This window comes from Rhopalosiphum padi, chromosome 2, assembly GCF_020882245.1.
Source record: "Rhopalosiphum padi isolate XX-2018 chromosome 2, ASM2088224v1, whole genome shotgun sequence".
Taxonomy (NCBI): domain Eukaryota; kingdom Metazoa; phylum Arthropoda; class Insecta; order Hemiptera; family Aphididae; genus Rhopalosiphum; species Rhopalosiphum padi.
Window position 1 is genome coordinate 77,896,656 of NC_083598.1, and position 22,417 is coordinate 77,919,072.

At 26.6% G+C, this 22,417-nt stretch overlaps 4 protein-coding genes across 4 annotated transcripts; 1 reads left to right on the forward strand and 3 right to left on the reverse strand.

The window, feature by feature from the left end:
- Positions 1-909: 909 nt before the first annotated feature.
- On the reverse strand, positions 910-4,613 carry LOC132922567 (palmitoyltransferase ZDHHC6-like). The gene is made up of 9 exons (XM_060986141.1): positions 4,372-4,613; positions 4,132-4,313; positions 3,985-4,069; positions 3,757-3,916; positions 3,558-3,675; positions 3,278-3,415; positions 2,176-2,241; positions 1,278-1,465; positions 910-1,218 (listed from the first exon to the last, which is right to left on the reverse strand). Exons 1-9 carry the CDS (start codon positions 4,433-4,435, stop codon positions 1,110-1,112), a joined length of 1,110 nt encoding a protein of 369 aa, XP_060842124.1. The 5' UTR covers positions 4,436-4,613; the 3' UTR covers positions 910-1,109.
- A 2,996-nt stretch (positions 4,614-7,609) lies between these two features.
- On the forward strand, positions 7,610-8,194 carry LOC132919087 (uncharacterized). The gene is made up of 2 exons (XM_060980435.1): positions 7,610-8,089; positions 8,177-8,194. Exons 1-2 carry the CDS (start codon positions 7,610-7,612, stop codon positions 8,192-8,194), a joined length of 498 nt encoding a protein of 165 aa, XP_060836418.1.
- Positions 8,195-8,473: 279 nt separating this feature from the next.
- On the reverse strand, positions 8,474-12,519 carry LOC132922137 (importin subunit alpha-1-like). The gene is made up of 11 exons (XM_060985486.1): positions 12,367-12,519; positions 12,183-12,257; positions 11,022-11,123; positions 10,504-10,666; positions 10,254-10,410; positions 9,797-10,191; positions 9,556-9,731; positions 9,308-9,490; positions 9,059-9,241; positions 8,850-8,993; positions 8,474-8,782 (listed from the first exon to the last, which is right to left on the reverse strand). The coding sequence occupies exons 3-11, from the start codon at positions 11,091-11,093 to the stop codon at positions 8,705-8,707; spliced, it is 1,551 nt and encodes a 516-aa protein (XP_060841469.1). The 5' UTR covers positions 11,094-11,123; positions 12,183-12,257; positions 12,367-12,519; the 3' UTR covers positions 8,474-8,704.
- Positions 12,520-19,183: 6,664 nt separating this feature from the next.
- LOC132919644 (vesicle transport protein SFT2A) lies at positions 19,184-22,319 on the reverse strand. The gene is given in 6 exon segments (XM_060981396.1): positions 19,184-20,152; positions 20,154-20,165; positions 20,274-20,391; positions 20,482-20,660; positions 21,785-21,866; positions 22,058-22,319. Coding segments are annotated over 5 exon segments (495 nt in total). The 5' UTR covers positions 21,854-21,866; positions 22,058-22,319; the 3' UTR covers positions 19,184-20,035.
- Positions 22,320-22,417: the final 98 nt, after the last annotated feature.

Here is a 22,417-nt window from a genome sequence, read left to right on the forward strand (position 1 = left end):
CAATATTTTTTTACGATAAATATACCGACAATAACTATAGTTTTTATTAGAATACTTATTATAAGCATAAGAATAAGATGTAGGTACCTATTTGTACTATTTGTGCCTAAATATAACAAAATATGTGTCATGTTTTTATACTATTTAATTATTTATATAAAATAAAAATATTTGTTTATTTGAATCATTTCATGGTTTTTAAATTTAACATTATTTAATATTTGTTATTCCTTCAGCCATACTTTGTCTGTTTTATTGAACTAGCTAGGTAAAGACCGTCATTATTTTGTATTTTTTGCAATGATTAAATATTTATAAAATCAGATATCCGTCTACAAATTATGATGATCAAATTTAATACCTACTTTCAATAACAGTCAATCATATTATGAAAAATTTAAAAATACAGAATAGTGTGTTTTTAATGTGTATAAGTACAATATTAAATTATTCATAAATAATTTATATTTTTTATTTCAGGAGACAGTTGCACTAGCCGATAAATTAGCTGTAAATGGCCTATCTTGTCCTCCATGTCAACCACCAAATAACTACTAAGCAGATCAGGGATCGAAAACGATTTAACTGGTTTTCTGAAAAACTAGAAAATTTAGAAAACCGAAACCGTAACCATTAAAATTTAAAATGGTTTCAATTCCTGAAGTAGATTATATTATTTTAAAATTTGGAAGTGTCCTATGCTAAATACAATATAAGATTATTGAATCAATAAAAGTTCACATCATATTGGTTTCATAACGCTTCTTATAGAACATTTTTCCACTTAACATAACTATTATTCTGTTGGAAGTGATTAGAAGTTAGATTACTTACCTTTTAATAATGTAATCAAAATATTAATTATAGCATATAGATCTACAAATTTTGGTTAAAAGAACTTCAACATAATTTTTAAAGAATATATATAATATAATATATTTATAAATATTATAATTAAGTAAAACCAATCTTATTATTGAATTATTTAATTTTAATAAAAATATTACAAATTATTTTTTACAAAGACTTTAAAATAATTCAAGTAATGTTAACACAAATGTGGTATAGAATATATATCAACATAAATAGCAAAATAAAATTGTTAGAATTTATTTGTCTTTCTTCAATGTGCTAGGTATTGAATACACACAAGGTTTTGGAAACCATCCTCGTTGCCGAGTACCATTGGAAGCATTTTTATGACCATACATCCAATATCTGACACAAAAAATGTCAATTGTTAAATTATGTTAAAAAATATAAACAAAATATCTTACTTTCGAAATCTGGTGACTTGAACAATCTCACCAACATTCAATGGCATCCGTGTTTCGTCAGTCCATGGTATTTGACAACAAACACACACACCAAACATTAATGGAAACCATCTGCCATTGTATTCTTTAATTACTACCATAGGTTGTTTCCACGACTCTTTAATTAATTTTTGTTCTAACTGCTCAATCTTTAAAAATATACAATTTAATAAAATATTACTTAGTTAATATGTTACTCTATTCAAGATACAACAATGGATTTTACCTATAAATTATAATAATAGTTAATAAGTAATCTTTAGAAGTAATAACAAGTATTAATTTAATATTAACTCAAAAAGTGTCATTGCTTATGTATTATAATATATATATATATAACACATTTACAAATAGGTAGTATTATATTTTTTTTTCATCACAGAAAGAAATGTTTGCACAAATAAAAAATATATGATAACATAATGTGTAGCAGTTATGGCATCAAATTATTTTTTATTTATTTTGTATTTATATGATAACCACACAAAAAGTAGCATGTTAAATGACTATTAAATATAATTTTTATAGATTAAATTAATTAAATTAAAAAATAACTAAATAAAAATATTTTAATGATCTAATAAAAATGTATCTATAGTATATTTTTAATACTCAGTTAAGTATCACAAGAAATGAACAATAAACAAACAGTAATATTATAAACATTTTAAATTAAAATAAATTAACATTTTTCTGTGCTCAAAATTTAGAAAACTGTACCAAGGCAAATAATTTTTTTTTTTAACATGAATACTTTTTGAAATAATGAGTGTTTCATGATAAAAGAATCATCCTGTATATATATATATATAAATATATATATATATATAAATATAGAGAACTCTATCTTTTTACTTACAGTTAAATCATATTCACCACACTCATCTCGTACTGCCCAATGAATACCATCATCTTTAGAAAAAAACTAAAGAAAAAAAACAAGCAATGAAAAAAATGATCAGCATTTTTTTGTATACAGTGAAACCTAACTTGACCTTTATGGATATCTCTCACAACAGACAAAATAATATAGAGTACTGGCAAATTATAGGTATTCTAATGTATTGAGACATATCTAAACAGACACAGATAGTATTATTTCTCCAGTTCTTCCTAATACCTTAAAACAAATAACAATCTAAGTTTAAACTCAAATATAATGACATACATTTGTACATACTAATATACTATGCAACAACAGTGTTTCCAGTCTGTTGCGATTGTGGAACGCATTTACAGTAGTGTCGATTATCCACACTACAAAATGTTTGTACAAATTTATTTTTAGTTTAATTTAATTCAGTTTTATCATTCGTTATATTAATTTTATCAAGTACAGATTATGAAATGATAAATGATTAATAAATAAATTATATAAAATATATTATCTACTATGGCTTACTTTAATGTATCATATTATACTATTATAGGTACGTTATTCACACAGTAAATTAGTTTTTAACTTTATTCTTAATGGTTATTTGATTATTTGCACCCCCCTTTTCTTAGTGCCAATTAGAGCAGAAAATCAACACTTTACTGTACAAGGCACAAATGATACCTGATACAATATTCTCATATTGCTGATAATATTAACGTTAATTGTAAATATATTTATAATTATGTATGTATATTTATTATTTTAAGTAAAGCAATATAAATATATTTAATAATATTTAACATCAGTTTTTTTTCATAAAAATACAATATTTTTAATCAATGGATACAAAATGCGAGTTTCACAAAATAAATACTAACACTTATCTAAAACAGACACTTGTCTATAACAGACAAATTTGATGATCTCGTGACTATCTGTTAAAATATAATATAGGTTTCACTGTATAACCAAACCAAAAATTAAAATTAAATTAAATTAAGATTTCATGATAAAATTAAAGATGCCCAAAATTAGCTAATTTTAGTAAGTATAACTATATTTTTAAAACAAATTCACTTACTGCTTTAATATTATTTAATTTTCCTAAATTATATGGATATATAAATGGTGGCAAATTCCGATCTTGTTCACGTCTTGATATTGCTTTTCCTACAATCCAGTCTTCGATATTCGTACAATTTTTTAGTACATATTTCATCTGTTAAATCAATATATTATTTATGTAGTTTAAACAATTCATTAAATTTTACATGTATAAACAAAGTAATACAATTTGTTATTTCTAAACAAGTTATATTAAGTAAATAGATATTTATTTAAATAATTACTTATGCACTAACTTGTATAAATAACAGTAAACTGAGAGTGAGGATTAAACATATAGCTAATCCAAACGCTGTAAGCCATAAAAGGGTTAACTTTAATGGAAAAAAAACCAATACCCGATGTCCATACTGGCTGTTTAAGTATGTAATACAAAATATAAAAAATAAATTTTAATTAAATTCATTATTAATTTTAAAAACTAAACTTACTTACGCCAGTACAAGCAGAAGGGTCCTGAGTAATAATGTGGATGATTGAATAGCTGCTACTATGGATACAAAAATAAATATCACAAAAGATGGATGATTTGCATGGCCTACACAAGTGTTTAACCATGGACAATGATGATCCATTTTTAACACACAACGGTTACCTAAATTAATGATTTTAAAACACATTAAACAGATAAATATGACATTTAAAAATGTTTCAGATTAATACACTTATGGCAATGATGTACACGGGGTGCCTTATACCCATCACATATTGTACAAAACTGCAAATACTGTTGGTCCTTTTCAAATTCCTATAAAACAAAAATCAAATTCAGTTATTTGTTTAATTGAAAATATTTTAATTGTATAATACCGGTTTCCATTTGAGTGGGAGAAATCCTGGACCAACGATAACACATTTCAAATAACATGAAAAACTAATAACGAATAATGTCAGTAAAAGTGCATTATTGAGAAATCCACCCAATGAACCAAAACATGGCCACCACATTTCCGTAAAATATAACGTTGTCAGTGTTACAAATTTGTAAATTACTGAAATAATAAAAATCAAAAATTACACTCATACTTAAACAAATTTTAAAAAACTTACTAATTGACAAAATTGGTCCCCAATGGAGAAATCTTGTTAAAGATGATTGACGTACGGAAGGCATTTTGGGTAAGTCGATGCACAACAAATTTCCATTAATTTAATATAATGTTCATAGCGGAAAAGTAGAAATAAATAATTAAAGAAACCTTTAAAGTTTAGTTATTAGTTCAAACGAATGTATCTATTTGTATTCAAATATAAAAATTTAAAATAAAAATAATATAGGTTTCATCAGACTATAATCATTTATCAATGATAATATAATTTGTGTTATCACTGTTAACAGCATAACAGACAACAGTTAGTATATGTATATACTATAATATACAAATATACTATATTATATTGTTGATCGTAGCATGCATGAAATGTATAAAATTTATTCTGTGATCGTAGCATTCATCAAGATATATTATACCTTAAGTACATATATTTTAATTCAGGGATCGTAGCTGCTATATATATATTTATATATAATATATAGTATATAGTATATACAGTACCTTGAGCAGTGCCGTTAAGATTTGGCGCCCAAGGCAAAATTAAAAATATTCGCCCCCTATTATATTTATCATATATTATGGTATTTCGTACATTTAGATAAAAAAGAAAAATGATGAAGCGTCCCGTGCGTTCCCCTTAAAAATAATAGTAGGGGTACGCTAAAATGTCTGAAAATTTAGTTGGGGTACTCCATCCCTCCTCAAGTCGAGCACTGAGTATTAGTATTACCTAATAAAAAACTTTAGAAATGTAGGCTAGTAAACTGTGTTTCTCGCTAAGGATCATATTTAAATTTAAATTTAAATCCCCCCTCTTATGATCTTATCTTACATACATAGTGCCTACAATTTGTAGATAATTATTATTACTGCTACAAATAATATAATACAAAATATTAATAGAATTTTCATTGATATTATACAGGACACCAATATACTGTAATAATTTATAATAATGTAATATATAACCCCCGTTTTACTGACAACCAGCAGTGACAAACACATTTATTGAAAGCATAAAAAAAATCATGTTTGGTTTATATTTTAATAGTATAACACTTTTAATAATATTATTTTCTCATAATGACTTTTATAAAATTTATCACTTTTTGTCCAAATTACCATAAGTATTCAATCCACAGTGATTTAAACTTGTTGGTGTTTAATACTTTAATTACATAATTTTAATGTTCATATATTCTATAAGCAGATAAATAACAACTTTTAGTTTGATAACTAAAACTCCTTAACCATAGTGAAAATCAAATTTATAAAATTATCCTTAACTATCCCACTAATCAGTGAATAATATGTATTTGCTAAAATTAAGAATTAGCTCAATATTGAATCCATCTTTTAGAAATGTGTTTTACTTTAGATTACAACATTTATAATATGTAGGTTGACTGTTATAAATTAAATTAAACATTGTTGTGTTATTATTAGTGTTGTATAATTATTTTCAAGTTTAAACATGAACAATATTTTTTTTGACTAATAGAAATTTACGATGAACACAATAATTATCTAATGTTTTATAATTAAAAGAACAAATTTTATAAATGATTTGGTAAACATAGACACAAAGTAAAATAAATGGTGGTAGCAGTAGAAATAAAATATTTTACACTTTTTATGTTTTTAAAATAAACTTAATATAACTGTAAATGTACGACATTTCACAACATGTCAAATACAATTGATTCTAAAAAAAATATTTTTTAAATTATATATAGGGCAGAGAAGTTATAGGATTTGCATGTTTTATTCTGGTCCTCTATTTTATAGCAAACCAAGATATAAATATAAATCATAGGCCCCCCAGTTGAAATTTTTTTTTGCATATTTTTGCATATTTTAAAGATTTAAAAGAAAGTTGCATATTTCGTTATTTTGTGCATATTTCATGCATATTCTACATAAAAACTTAGAAAATTAAAATCTAGCACGCCATAGAGAGCAAAAGATTCTAAACCGTCATTCTATAGTAAGATAAAAAAGGTTCTCGGGCCGGATGCGGTCCAGTATTGTACACCACCCGATGCCCGTGTAGACTATGTAGTATAGAAGGTTTATCTTTATTATTATATTTTATTAGTTTCATGTTGAAGTAATTGGCATTTAAGTATCTATATTAAATTTTATATCAACATTATTATGTGTCCAGTGTCCGTCAGTAATATTACGTTAGTATGGTGTTAAGTGTCAATCGATACGAAAGTGCGTGCCGTTTGTTGTTTTTGTTGCTAACATTTTGCACAATGCCAAAATTAAATGCGAATATATTTAACAAGTATGTGAAAGAGTTTGGTGAAGATACATTTGCTACCGATGGTACTATGGTTTATTGTAAGATTTGCGAAGTTAAAGTAAGTGCTGAGAAAAAATTTACAGTAACTCAACATATAAAAACAAATAAACACGAACGATTATTAGCTCGTCGAAATAAACCTGCAGAAAATAAACAACAATTTATATCACAGCCGCCAAACAAAAAATCTGTTTTTTCACATGATTTATGCAAGGCTATGATGTGTGCAAACATTCCTTTACATAAAATTTCTAATGTTCAATTCCGATCGTTTCTTGAAAAATATACTCTAAATGACATCCCTAGTGTATCAACGTTAAGGAAAACTTATACAAACGATTGCTATTTAGAAACTATTGATCAAATTAGAAAAGACGTTGTAGGAAATAAAATATGGGTTTCTATAGATGAAACGACAGATGTGCAAGGGAGATATATTGCAAACGTAATAATCGGAACTCTACTGAAGGATACACCCGGAAAAATATTTTTACTAAATACTGAAGTTTTAGAAAAAGCCAATTTTTCTACAATAACCAAACTTTTTGACAGCTCAATGTTTCTCCTGTGGCCCGACGGTGTTCGTCATGATGACGTCCTCCTATTTTTAAGCGATGCTGCGCCATACATGAAGAAAGCAGGTACAACTATCAAGGCTTTGTACTCCAAGATGATCCATATTACTTGTATAGCACACGGATTACATAGAGTGGCAGAAAATATTCGGAGTCATTTTCCTAGAGTTGATAAATTGGTGGCAAAAGGAAAGCAAGTATTTTTAAAAGCACCTTCACGTGTTTTATTTTTTAAGACAGAAGCTCCCGGAATCCCACTTCCTCCCAAACCTGTACTTACACGTTGGGGTTCTTGGATTGAAGCTACTTCTTATTACTGCCAATATTTTAAGCAAGTACGAGAAGTTATGCAACATTTTGATTCTAACGATGCTGTATCTATAAAAGAATCTCAAGCCCTTCTAAATGAAATTTCAATGGAACCAAATTTGACTTTTATACATTCAAATTATGGGTTTTTACCATCAACCATAACTAAATTAGAATCACAAGGTGTATCACTAACTGATTCAGTAACAACAGTAATGTTCACAAAAAATAAATTGGACGAAGTAGCAGGTGACGTTGGAATGAAAGTAAATACAAAATTTAACCAAGTTTTAGAAAAAAACTCTGGGTTTGAAATACTGTTGAAAATTTTAAAAATTTTGAATGGAGAAAGTTCATCGATGGATGGTTTACCAGAAGACCTAACGGGAAATGATTTAACATTTTATAAATATGCACCAGTAACATCAACAGACGTCGAAAGAAGTTTTTCTCGGTATAAAACCATACTGGCCGACAATCGGCGATCATTCGACGTGGAAAATATTAAAAAAACATTAGTTGTGCAATGCAATAATTTATCAGGTGAGAGAAAAATGTTCTTAAAACTATTTTTGTATTAATATATATTTAATATTTATTTTAAGGATAAATCCAAAATTTGAGATTGAAGAAAACCATACTAACAATCGGCGATCATTCGACGTAGAAAATATTTAAAACAAAATTAATTGTGCAATACAATGATTTTTATATTTCTTTTATATCTAATTTTTTTATTTTTCTATAATATAATTCAATTTTTTTTGTGCATATTATCTTGCATATTTAATGAATTTGAATGCATATTTTCAATTTTTTATGTGCATATTTTTCCAATTTTACCTCCTATAACTTCTCTGCCCTAATTATATACAATTTTTCAAATTATAAAAGCCATACAGTGTATGTATAATGGTATATATGTACTTGCATTATAATCAATGAAAAAACATTATATTTAATATATAAATTTGTATAAAAAAATAACTAGTTGAAAATCTAAACATAAGTAATTCGATAACATAAAAATAAATTTAATGATTTTGGTATATAAAATAATTGAATGAAAAATAAGAACCGGTTAATTATATATCAATCAGTTATACTTAATATTTGAGATAAATTTTCTCTTGTCAATTATCAATACTGAACAAATTTCCTGAACTCATATCTTGAGGAATTATTCCCAAGTCAAATTCCTGAATTTCATCCTTAATTATAAATAAAAAAACATTTATTTTTATGATTAACATGTGAAATGATTAATGTTAAACAAACCTCTCCTTGAAAATATTTCTCCACTATATTGAATGACATCTCATAAATCTTTTGTGAAGAATGATTTTGCAATGATTCCAGGTGATCTAATCCATTTGCCTCTTCAATTAACATACAAATCTTGCCTCTGGTGCAGTCAGACTTCTTTAATGCATAAAATACTGTTGTTAGGACATGTGTCAAAATGTAATAAAGCAATTGTATTTTACTTCCAATAGTTGATTAAGACCTTCCAATATGATCTCTACCATTCTATCATCTGAAGAGATTAATAAGGCACAATAAGGTTCCAATATTCCAATATCAATTAGATGAGATTTTTGATCATTAGAACCACCACTAAATAGATTGTTTATGGCCCAAGCAGCTTCTTTTTGTACTTTGATATCTCCCTATAAGTTATAACATTAATGTTTTTTCAAAACCTATTCAATCATAATTCTTAGTAATAAATTTACACGTTGTAGAGCTCTAATCAAAACTGGCAATAGATTATGATCAATAGCTGCTTGAATTTGTTCTACACTACCAGCCATCACATTTGACAACAACCAAGCAGCATCCTTCACAACAGGAATACGTCTATGATTTAATAGATTATGAAGGTATTTAAGTATACCATGATCCAACGCATGTTTTGTCTACATAAATTTCATAGATTAAATAATTAAAATAAAAAATTGTATAAAATAAAACAATAACTTACTTGTACATCATTACCAGAAACAATATTACCAACTACTCGTAGTGCAGGTATAAGAATAGAAACGTCATCAACTTCTAAATATTTTAAAATTGCTTTCAATGCACAAGCCTCAATAATTACTTGAATTTTTTCATTGCTCCCATCAGTCAAATACGATAAGGCCCAGCAAGCATTAGCTAACACGTACAAATATATATAATATTATTATTATATCATTAGTATTATTTCAATAGTTACTTACAAATAACTTGAGAATCGTTATGACTTAACATTCTAACCAACAACGGTATAGATGGAAGTAAATAATTAAAATTTGGAGGAGGAGTTTTGCTGCGACAAAGATTTGATAGCGTCCATACTATGTTCTGTTGTGCAGTTACTTGTTCAGTTGTTTCTAATAAACTGTTTAAAATTGGTACAATACCATTAGATAATACAATATCCCTAAGTTGGGGTCCATCACCCGCAATATTTCCTAAAGCCCAAACAGCTTGTTCCATCACACGTATATCTGGTGATTTAAGCAAATTAATAAGTAAAGGAACTGCACCCTCATTAACTATAGAAATGGTGTTTGCTGATGATCCTGATGCTACATTTGTCAATATCCACGAACATTCATACTGGAAATCAGTGCTGTAAAAAATTCATACTTGTAAAAACATTAACAATTTATGAATATCCATTAACCATCATACTTATTGTTATATTTTGATGTTAAGAAATCCATCAACATTGGTAAAATACCAGCTTTAATAAAGTCATCAATTGGAGCACATTTCCTTGAACTTAACATCTTACGAGCATATTTTAAGCAATTTAATTTGTTAACTGATGATGTATGACTTTTTAAACCTTGACACAATATTTGTATTATAAGTTAAAATTATAAGCAAAAAAAAAAAAAATTTAACCAATAAGATATTGAAAAAAAGAAATTAAATTCACCTTCCTTGATATCATCAATTGTCAATTCAACTTCAGGTTCAGGTTTTAATTCCAATTCATCATTATGGGCATCTAACACAATATTTCTATGCTTTTTCAATTGTTCATCACGTAAGGTTTTCCGCAATTCAATAGTTACATCATTGCGCTTACGACGTAAATCCTAGTAAACAATATAAATTATTGAATTATTAACATGTTTAAACTTCTATATGTTATCTAAATTGTTGTATAGGGCTCCGCCTGTTAATATATATAAATAAATAAATTATAATTAATATCTTAATTTATAAAACAGAAATTTTGATTATATATATAATATTAGTTATTTTTAAATCAAATCAAATACAAAAAAAATTTCTAATGAAGATTATTATATAATATAAATAAATATAGATAAATTCATTGGGTATACTTAAGGTATCTTTTTCAGCTATGGCAGTCAAATTTGGTGAAAATTATACACATGAATAACAATATTATTATGTAATACTAATAATAATATATAATACTTTTACCTCATAGTACTTATTTCTATCCTGGTATACATCAAAACTACGACTATTGAGAATGGTTTTTTTCACAGGCATTCTTAATTTTGACAATCCCAAGTTTTGAACCTACCAAAAAAATGTATTCAATAAACTTTGGTAATAAAAAAGGTGAGTAATATACGAATATACATTATTATATTAAATAAAAAATACAATAATAAAACTATGATAATATTATGAAATCTTAAAAATTATTAATTGTAATTTATCAAAGTTGTAACACAATAATAATATAGTACAGCGTCAGTCAGACAACTTCAAATCATCAAAATTCTAAATTGGAAAATTATAAATGATTAATTAAATGTAAACTAAAAACTTGACAATTTTTTTCTTTTAAAAAAAGTTTTTTATTTGTGATCAACTAAATTTTAATTATTCAGAAAAATTGTTTATTATACAGGAAAAAACTCCAACTCCTACAAAATTCTAGGTTTTTAAGCTCCAAATTCTAGTTATATTCAACATGTAATATTGATAGCAATTTGTAAAAATGTTAAAAATCCCATTCAATTTTTTGATTTGGTATACGCATATATTCAAACTAATCTATCTACCAAGTGGTTTTAATATTTTACAAACTTGAATTTTACCTCTATTAATATTTAATCTAATAATTTAGAAGATAATTTTCTTACCAGTGGTGGATTCAAGAATGGGGGGAGGGCTCCCCTTTGACAGTTATATTATGTATAAGGCTTAAATAATATTGTGTTTACAAAATGTAATGTAATGTATGAATATAAATACATAATAAGAAAGTTTTTTACTCCCCCATCCCTAAAAAATATTACAGTACCTATAGCTACTAGCCCGTAGGTAGTCGTAGTTTATCTACTAACTATTCATGGTATTAAGCAATTAAGCTAACAGTAATTGAAATTGTTTTTATTTTTCAACGTTAATATAATAATATCTATCAACATGATAAATTGTATTATTTTAGAATGTTATGCATAATTTGTAAAGTTATAACTAAAACAGAAAATACGCTCCGGCTCTCCAATTAAAACTAACAATGAATAACCATAAGGTACCGGTATTATTTATAACAGTAGAGAAGAAATGTTTTAATTAAAATTTTAAACACATAAAAAGGAAATGGTAAATCGGAAAAATACTTACTCTTTTGTTAAAATTCGTTTCCTGGTATTTTGGTGGTTATTTATAGGAATAAGTTTAAGAACGGACAGCTATTATCTATAATATGAACATTACATAAAACTACAATTATTACACAATCAGTATTATTCGAAATTGTCTAAAGCAAATTGTTTTAAGCAATAATTAAATTATTTAGAGAGCTGACCAACAGACACGACTGCAAGAGTTAAGAAATCGAATTAAATTAACTGTACAACGTTGTCTTGTTGATTGTTGGTCGAAGTATCGAATAAGGTATTAAGATCACAGCAGCGAAGTCGACGGTCACTGCCCAGTGCCACTTATCAGACTGTATAATATTATTATATAATAATATGTTCATTATTTTATTAATGACCGAAAATTCCCGATCGTTTTAGTTATTGTGAACGAAAAATACAATAGTATGCCAGTATGTAGCAATGTATGGTTTTATATGCCATAACTCCCAATTCCCATAACCATTATAGACTACTTATACATTATATTTGTCTATGTTAGTGGCTGGTCAGCCGTTGTCCGTGGACAACCCAATCTATTTATAAATTCTTGATATCGTTGAGGTCGATTAGTCTCAAATTCTTATTTCTTTATAATAATTTATAAATTTATTAATGATATTATTACATATTAGCTAGTATTATAGTTTTAAAAGTTGACAAATGGTCCATCAACCCGTAACTCATAAAATACAACTATATAAGCGGTTAGACAGTGTTGATAGTAATTAGTAATAATATATTATAGCCTATTACAGCGTTTCTTAAACTGTGATATCACTTCAGGGTTCCGCGAAGCTTAAGTAATTTTTTCAAAATTTTCAAGAAAATTAATTTAAAATATCGAATTAAATATTAGTAGTGGAGAAAAAAGTTTGCATTATAGAAAAACAATATTTGTATTAAATTATAATGTAAGCCGTATGGAAAGCCCATCGGTCACCAAATGGCGGCACGCGAACACATTTTATCCGAGCCGCAGACAAATAGTAAATAATACATATCACGACAACATTATATGTGTTATTATTTTAAATTATTATTTTTGATAAATATTATTGATTTTTAAATAATGTAAATATGTACTTAGAATTTTGATGGCTCGTGAAAAATTTTCAAATCCCTATGTGGCCCTTCAAAAATATTAATTGGGGACCCCTGGAATAGCCTATCAGCTAGCTATCTCTAATTTTGGTGCAATTGTCACAAAAGGCCGTGTTGGGACTTTTACCATTTGCAACCACTTATATGTGTGAAACGGGGTTCTCCACCTATGTATCGACAAAAACAAAATACCGCAACGTCCGCAACAGACTTGATGCCGAACCTAATATTATAATACAACTTTCATCAATAAAGCCCAATATTAGGAATATTTGTAAAAATAAAAAGCAATTTCAATTATCCCATTGAAATGTATACTTAGTTTAATTAAAGTAACTATTATTAATGAATTATTATATATATTATATATATATACAATTACTATTATTTTGATTTTTATTTTAACATGTTTTTTGAATTAAATACCTTTAACACAATATTATTGTATGATTATAATTTATTTGCAAAATATCCTAAAAAAAAGTAGGGGTTCCATGATAAAAGTGGACATCAAAAAGGGTTCCATGGATAAAACAAGTTTAAGAAACGCTGGCCTATAGGTATGCTATGTGAATCGCGGACAAAAAGTTAGAGGATAAAAAGTCCGAAAGTACAAACTATTTTATATAATTATTAATTAATATTAGTTTTAAAAATTAAAAAATATTTGTACATAATATATTATTATAATTTATATTATATTTTCGTATAACTAACAAAAATAAAACGGAATTCCACTATAGTTAGGTACGAGGTACCTATGTATATTAAATAATATGTATAAAGAATAAAGTATAATACTTGATAGTTAAAATTAAATTAATATTATAAAAAAATGTAGTTTTATATATTTATTACAATTTTCCAAATAAATTTTGATAATGTTATTCCTAAGATATCGTGTGATTGCATGTTAATATTTTTAAATACAATATTATGTATTTAGTATCAACGTACTTATTAAAATGAATAATAAATTATATAATTATAAATGAAAATAAGAAAATAGAAAAAATATAATAATATAATATGTGTATAATGTGTATAATATATAATGTCTACAAACATTTTTAAATTTTTAAAATAAATATTAATTATATAGAATATTTTGTATTTTCGGACTTGTTGTCCGTTACTAAAAATGTGTTCAGACTTTTTGTCCGACTATAAAAACTGAATCCAGACTTTTTGACCAATTACCACGCTATATATTACAGTACCACAGAACAAATATTTTTAAATTTGAGTTAAGGGATCAAGGGTGGCATGGGGGCCATAGCCCCAGAACAATAGTGGGCGACTAGTGAATAGTACAATTTTTTTTTTATTAAATCAAAAATATTTGGATATAAATGATATAATAATAAAAGTATACTTCGTATTTTCGTATATCAAAAGAAACATGTACAATTATTTATATAAATAACATTTTTATTTTTGTCTAAAATATTTTTATTTGTGGGTCACCAATATTTTGATTATGGTTGTGGGCCACTAAAATTGTTTAGCCCCAGGCCCATGGGCATAGCGAGGGTGTGACAGGGGGGCAAGTGCCCCCCCCCTTGCATTTTAAACTAAATTAAATTTCTTACACCTTATAAATTGAATTTTAATGATTTAAAATTGACTATGCCACTGCCCCCCCTGATTTTAATTCTAGCTACGCCCATGCCCAGGCCCAAAATTATCTTAATCCTGGTTTATAAATAATATACCTTTTATTACATATAGCTGAAAAACGATTCTTAGCGGAGACTTCAGACTATAATTGTATCATTAAATATATTAGATAATTCATGTTATTTTTTTTTTATATTGTTATTTTGTAATATAGTAGGTTAAACTAGTTTTTGCTTAAATCATTACATTTTAAAATATAATAATACACATAAAACTGTACCTATGTGGCTATGTACTTAGTACAAGTTAGTAGTAGCAGTACGAGTTACGGCTAATGCTTTTGAACAATGAGCTTTAAAACAAAATAATGAATACCTAGGTATCATTTTCATATATTTTTTTCTTTTTTATTTATTCTATTTTATTTCATATTTTTACAATAAAACGAATTTTACAATTTTACAATTTACAAATAGGTACCTATATACAATAATAAATAATAAGTAATGTACTATTGCTGATAAATAGTTAAATAAAAAATAAAGGTTATTAAAAGATGTTTTATGGTAGCCGTGGTCTTAGACTTGGATAAATTGGTGAGATAATATTAATATAGCCAATTTTAAAAGTGCTCTTTCCATTGAGTGGAAGTTTTTGAATTGGTTTATTATCTAGGTAGTCTAGCCAGAATTTTTTTAGAGGTAGGGGCGTAGGGCACACACTGTCTTAAATTTTATAAGACTAATATGTCTAGTATGCGTTCATGTATAAAAATAAATATAAATCTTTAAAACAAAAACTCAGTTCGGTCGTGACCGTTGATAATGAAACATCATACGCGGCAAACGTATTTTCTTCTCTTCTCATTACGTGTTAAGTACTCTAAATTTTTCCACAAAAAAAACATACTCCTTCGCCAAAGTTCACCTAGTCCAATACGCGACATCTCACATCTCTACATTGACTCTGGACCGTCTCATTTTCAAATTGGTAATAAATTTAATTAACTAATTAATTAGGTTTAGTTATCTAAGCTCACGGCGGCCGTTCGGCCGGCCCGCTAATCACTCATTACCCAATCCTACCAGCTACCCGTGATAATATAAACACATAATGAGTAACAAAAATACCGTCTCTCCATTAATTATTCAAAAGTCTCGCATACAGAGCGTGCCAAATAAATCTCAAAACAAATCTCCAAACTCTCCATCAACACCTACCTCTAGAGATGGATATGGTTTCAGTTTTCCTACAAATTCGAAACGACTCTTCTCTCCGTCACAATCACCTAGGTCCTAGGAATAATATTCAAAAAAAACAAGCTACTTACGTTTCTAAAAATCGTTTTTCATTATATGCCACAAATGAAACGGTCGACACTGATTATCAGAACACCAATATGGAATTAGATAATGAACAGATTGTCGAGATCAAACCTCCACTGCCAATATTTATTCGAACAGTTAATGACTATAGCACATTTTGTACACAAATTAAGGAGTTAATTAAATGTGACAATTTCTCTTGCAAAAGTTCAATAAATGGTATTAAACTTTCCACGGAAACAGCAGAGTCATATCGATCTGTTATCCGATTCCTGAAAGAAAATAAGGCAGACTTTCATACATATCAATTAAAGCAAGAGAAAGCATATAGAGTAGTACTCAGAAACTTGCACTATACTACCCCGATAAATTTAATAAAAAATGAACTAGAATCCTTAGGCCATACTGCCAGAAACATCACGAATGTTCTTCAACGCACCACGAAACTGCCACTACCGATATTTTTTATCGACTTAGAGCCCGCATTAAACAACAAAGATATATTTAAAATCGAATTTATACACTACACCAAAATTAAGGTTGAAGAGCCTCGTTTTAACCACCAAACTATTCAATGCCTTCGATGTCGAGGGTTTGGGCACACCAAATCTTATTGCTACCACCCTCCAAAATGCGTCCGTTGTGGAGAAAATCATCTTTCTGACACCTGCCAATAATCAAAAAGCCTCCCTGCAAAATGCGCCTTATGTGAAGGCAACCATCCAGCCAACTATAGAGGTTGCCCGATTCATAAAGAATTTCAATCAACTCAACAATCAAAAAGAAAAACCTATCATATCCAAAAAAAAACCTGTTTCCAAAAATATTAATGTTAATTTAAATAATGTAAACACTACTTCAAACTTAACTACCGATTCGGAAAAAAAAAACCTATGCCCAAGCAACCAATACTACCAATGTAAACAAAAACAATCAGTCTAACATCCCCTCCTCTGCTCACATAGATCTTTTAACCCAAAAATTATCGTCCTTTCTAGATGATTTTAAAGCCACAATAAATCCTCTTATCTCTCTCTTAACTACAGTCATAAATAAACTTTTAAGCAATGATAAATAGATCTCAAAATATTAGTCACCCGCTAACAATATTACTTGGAATGCTAACGGTCTAATCCACCAAATGAATGAATTAAAAGCCTTTCTCACACAAACAGATATAGATATTTTACTGAAATTGGCCTCGTGATTTACTTCGCTAAATAAAAAAAAAAAACCAGTTTGAAGTAGGGTACCTCCTACCCTTTCACTCAAGCCTCCAAACCTTGTAAAAAAAAAAAAATATCAAATTTACTTATTGTTTTAATTTTATTACAGATTGTAAATATACTTATATTAAAAAAAAAAAAAAAAACAAAAAACAAAAACTAGTAAATATGGCCAACGAGGGGAGGGCATGGCCCCTGTGGCCCTTCTCCTGGATTCGCCATTAACTAAAGTACTACCTAGGTAATAGGTATAAGGAATCATTTTATCTATTGACTATTCTGTAGGATTGAACTGATGGTTTAACAATAGATATAACTATATAAGTATTGTATTTCATTAAATCGTTTTTTTCGATCTATATATATATTATTGTTAGTATAAATATTTTTGTTTTGCTTTTGGTCGAATTTAGCGTGTGTTAACTAAATTTCCATTTTTATGAGAATATAATATTATATACTATACTACTATACTAGCTGAATAACCCGGCTTCGCTCGTGTTAAATAATCGATTCTTATTAAAGCCTAGAAATGTAATTTATAATATTTTTATAATTTAATTTAATTTATAACTAAACTGACAAATAAAATAAAATTAGAAATAATAAGTGGTTTTCTCGTATTACCTTGTGAAAAAAAAAATCGTTAAATTATTTAAAAACACGTAACTTTTAAATACAAACCCCCCTCTACCTCTGCTCAGACAAAAAAATGAAAAACCGGGTGACGTGGTTACACTCAGAAGGGTATTTGGAATAACCCTGTGGAAAAAGTTAAATAGTGTAGTCACAAAATTGGAACACAAAAAAGGCCTGTTCTTCTTTTATATATAAAATGATAATAATAATAATATAATCATTCATACAACGCTACCTGTTGGCAGCAATTATAAATAAAATGTTAGTCAGTGAAAATTCCTATACCATTGCCTATATGCTATATAGCCATATAGGTATTTGCCTATGTGTCTATTCTATTATAGGACATAGGTAATCATTAATCATTAATCAATGATATTAATATATTACCAATTCTTAGTCACAACACATTTTTAAAGTATATGAATATCTACTCTTTTTGAGCTAAATATAGACATTTTAAATTCCTGATGTTTTTTAAAAAATGTTGCTTGGTTAAAACCCTTGAAAATTTAATTTAAGGTTGTCCTAAAGTGTCATTATAGTCATTTAGAAATATTTAAGATACAGCCGATACATGGTCTGAAGGTTATATGATTTTATAAAAAAATCATGAAATTCACTAAGATTTGCAATTTATTTTGTAGTTGTTAAGTTATGAAATCTTCAATTGTTATAACAAAGGCTTGAATTTAATGCAAGGTTGTTTATTATAATATTTAAAAATATTAAATATATAATATTATAATTAGGTACATTTTCACATTAGGTGCATTTAAGTCTCAAACTTGGATAAAATTAAATAATTAAACAAAGAATAACCATTTTATTAATTTTATTGTAATTTAAAAATATTATTCATAGATATCTATAATAAAGTCAATACTTACTTAACATTTTTAATGTATATTATTATATACACAATGACATTTTTTAATTTTATTTTATTTGAAAAAATAATTCAACCTTACATTTTATTTCTGTTAGGAATAAAACTATAAAATAGAAAAATTATTATATTATATAATAATAAACACTAATATAGACTCACAAACCATCTCAAATAAAAATTGTTTTTCATATGCTATGATTTATTGTTGAATTCAAATTATATTTATTTAATAGATGTAGACTATTTATATAATTAAACACAAAAATAAATTTAAAACTTAATTGATTTACTTTTGAATGAATTCTTATTAAATAAATGTAGTTTTTATTTACTGATTAATTTTTACATTTCACATAATTGTAAAAATGGAATATTTAATTTTATATTTATCAACATAATAACCAAAAAACATAATCATAAATATAATTTAACACATACATTACATTATTGCTTACAATTAAACTTAACTTTATAACATTTCCAAATTAAATTGACATAGTACCATAATTAATTGACATAATACAATATAATAATTGACATAGTTTAGTTAGTGAACATTTGTATGTTTATAGATTCAAATTACAATCAATTAGCTATAAAAAAAATAAAATATTTCTCTTAAATAATAACAAAATCAGATTCTATAGGAAGACAATAATTATAATTAACAGTATCATAAACAATTTTTTATCTCATTAGTTATTGCTAGTTATCCAAATTCTCAATATATTCAATTAATTAAGTTTATGAAATACTATATTTTCAATAAATGCTTGTATTAAATAAATACCCATATAGTATTAATAACAACAGTGTATAAACATGTGTATAAATTATGACTTAGCAGATAACTGGATTCACATTAAACACTAAATAGTTAAGTATAAATTTCAACAAATTAACGTACTGGAATACAATCTGTATAACAAATTGATAGATACAATAGTGTCTATTTTTGTATTCTATCATCTATGATAACAATTTTAAGTTAACTATTAATTTATTAACTTTTAAACAAATGAACAATGAATTATGCTATGATTGTAGACATCGAGCTTTTAATGGCATCTCTTGCGTAAGGTATGTAAGACAACGAGTACCAAGTCAATGCGAGAAATTGAAAAATAATGCAAAGAAAAGTTAATGGGGGCATTTTTCATCTGAAATTATTAAAATACAAAATAATATAACAACATTGATTATATATTATTAGTATTTATAATCAATGATAACAATTAATTCAATAAAAAATTCTAATTGAAACTTACGCCAATTGCAGCAACTAATGTAAGAACAATCATTGCAAGAGCAATGATGGTTGCAACAATTCTAGAGGACGAAAACATCTTTTTTATTTGTTTTACTGGCCCCATTAAAAAACAAGTACTGAAAATTAATTAAATATATATATAATATTATAATATATAAAATTATAGTACAATATACAGTATTATACAATATTTTATTGTATTTTACCTAAGAAGCGATGTAATATTTCCGAGTGTATAAAAAATACCAAATACAGCAATTTTTCTATGTAGAGGTAAAACTAATGCTGTTGCACCCAATAATGAAAAAAATATTCCAATTACAAAGCATGCAATAAATCCTTTTATACGAGTAGACCATTCTAATGATGACATTTGATTAACATTCTGCAAACAGATACAATTATAATTCAAGTTAATTATCTAAAAATGTGTCATATGAGTACATTAGGAATAACAATTGTTAAATAAAAATAATAGTGAATATATTAAATATTAATAAAAAGGTTACTAATTTATAGATACTGATTTACATTTTAATTATTATTTAATTACAACATAATTTCAATTATTAAATTAAAAGTATGGATAGGAATGAAATCAATTCAAATATATAAGTGCAGATTAATATATTTGTACTATTGTACTCATGATCAAATTAAATTATTTTCAAATTCCATCTATGTTCACCCCTAATTGAGTGTTAGATTACAATTTTCCAAACATTTAGAATAACAAAAGTTGCATATAACTATATAAGAGTTAGGTGTATACTATTATACAGAGTGATTTTTAAATATAATTATATAAGTAATAAATTATTTAACATCCTGTAAATAATTTTGGATTAATAAGATAGCATATAAATATCATGTCCTAATTTGTGCAATTCAAAATCTGTCTGGCAACCCTCATAATGATAATAATAATAATTATTATTATTATGTATGGGCAAGTGGCTATACTACTTAAACTAAATGCCCATATCAACAGAGCCATATTACCACTTAGGCTGTTTAGGCTAAGGCCTAGGGCGGCAAATTTTAAGGGTCAAAACGAAATAGCTTTTTGTTTTTGTTTTAGGTGGTAAATTTATTTCAGCCTATGAGCGGCAAAAACTTTAATCCGGCCCTACATACAAAATCATTGAGTTATACTATAGACATTAAGTAACCATTCTGTAACTTGATTTTATAAATGTTTTTATAAAAGTTAATATTTAGGAAGTTAATGTTCTAAAATTTGCTTTAATACCTCTTAAATATCGTAAGGTTTATAAATTAATATTGTATTCTGACATCCTTCTACACAAATATTAATTGACAAATAATACAATTGCTATCAAAAAGAATAAGTATTATTATTAAGTATGTTAACCACAGATATATAAAATTTTTTAGTATTTTTATTATCAGTGATGTTAACAATGGTAATATTATTTAGACTGCAAATGCCAAATTTCAATCAATAGCAGAACATAATATTGTTAGTAATGAGTAAAATTTACTTACAGGCAAAATTCCAGTAGAACTATCATTGTCTCGATCTTGACCACTCAACGCTTTCCTTAACATGTCCATATTTAAATATCGTCTATGAAACAAAATATTTTATAATACTCTAATAAATAGGGCTGAAAATCAAATATTCTTTTTCCAATTTTAGCGCATAAAAAAATTAATTTTGTATTAAAGAAATTTGATGCTTTGTAAAAATGTTTAGGACAAGATTAAATAAATTTAATCTACGTAACCCTAAATAATAATAATGAATTAATATGTAACCTGTAGCAGTGGCAGCAGTAGTAATGAACTAAAAAATAGTAGTAGATGGTAGTTAAACGTATTATTCACAATCAAGTGTGTTGTAATTGTTTTTAGTCTTGAAGAAGTTACAGTTTACGATTTTTATTTTATTTTGGAGTTATTCTAATAACGCACAATTTTTATTACGAATTATTTAAGAGGAAAAAATGGAAAAATAATTGTTTTTTGTTGTTGAAATATATTTTAAACATTGATAAGAGATAAGGGCACACCGCGCGCCTGAGTGCCTGACTCGTCGTGTCGGAAAAGCGACGGGGCAACGCGATTCCGATCGTGGTGTATGTGGTGGTGGCGGTGGTGGTAGTACACAGTACACTC

Excerpts from the sequence above, each read along its gene's own strand:
- LOC132922137 (XM_060985486.1), bottom strand. The coding sequence starts at position 11,093 with ATGCCTGTGAAAAAAACCATTCTCAATAGTCGTAGTTTTGATGTATAC. Across the intron at positions 10,192-10,253 it reads ACATCAAAATATAACAATAA|CACTGATTTCCAGTATGAAT; the intron begins GTATGATGGTTA and ends AATTTTTTACAG. Across the intron at positions 8,783-8,849 it reads AGAAATATTTTCAAGGAGAG|GATGAAATTCAGGAATTTGA; the intron begins GTTTGTTTAACA and ends TTTATAATTAAG.
- LOC132919087 (XM_060980435.1), top strand. The coding sequence starts at position 7,610 with ATGCAACATTTTGATTCTAACGATGCTGTATCTATAAAAGAATCTCAA.
- LOC132922567 (XM_060986141.1), bottom strand. The coding sequence starts at position 4,435 with ATGCCTTCCGTACGTCAATCATCTTTAACAAGATTTCTCCATTGGGGA. Across the intron at positions 3,917-3,984 it reads TGTACATCATTGCCATAAGT|GTAACCGTTGTGTGTTAAAA; the intron begins GTATTAATCTGA and ends TCATTAATTTAG. Across the intron at positions 2,242-3,277 it reads AATTAAATAATATTAAAGCA|TTTTTTTCTAAAGATGATGG; the intron begins GTAAGTGAATTT and ends TTTTTTCTTTAG.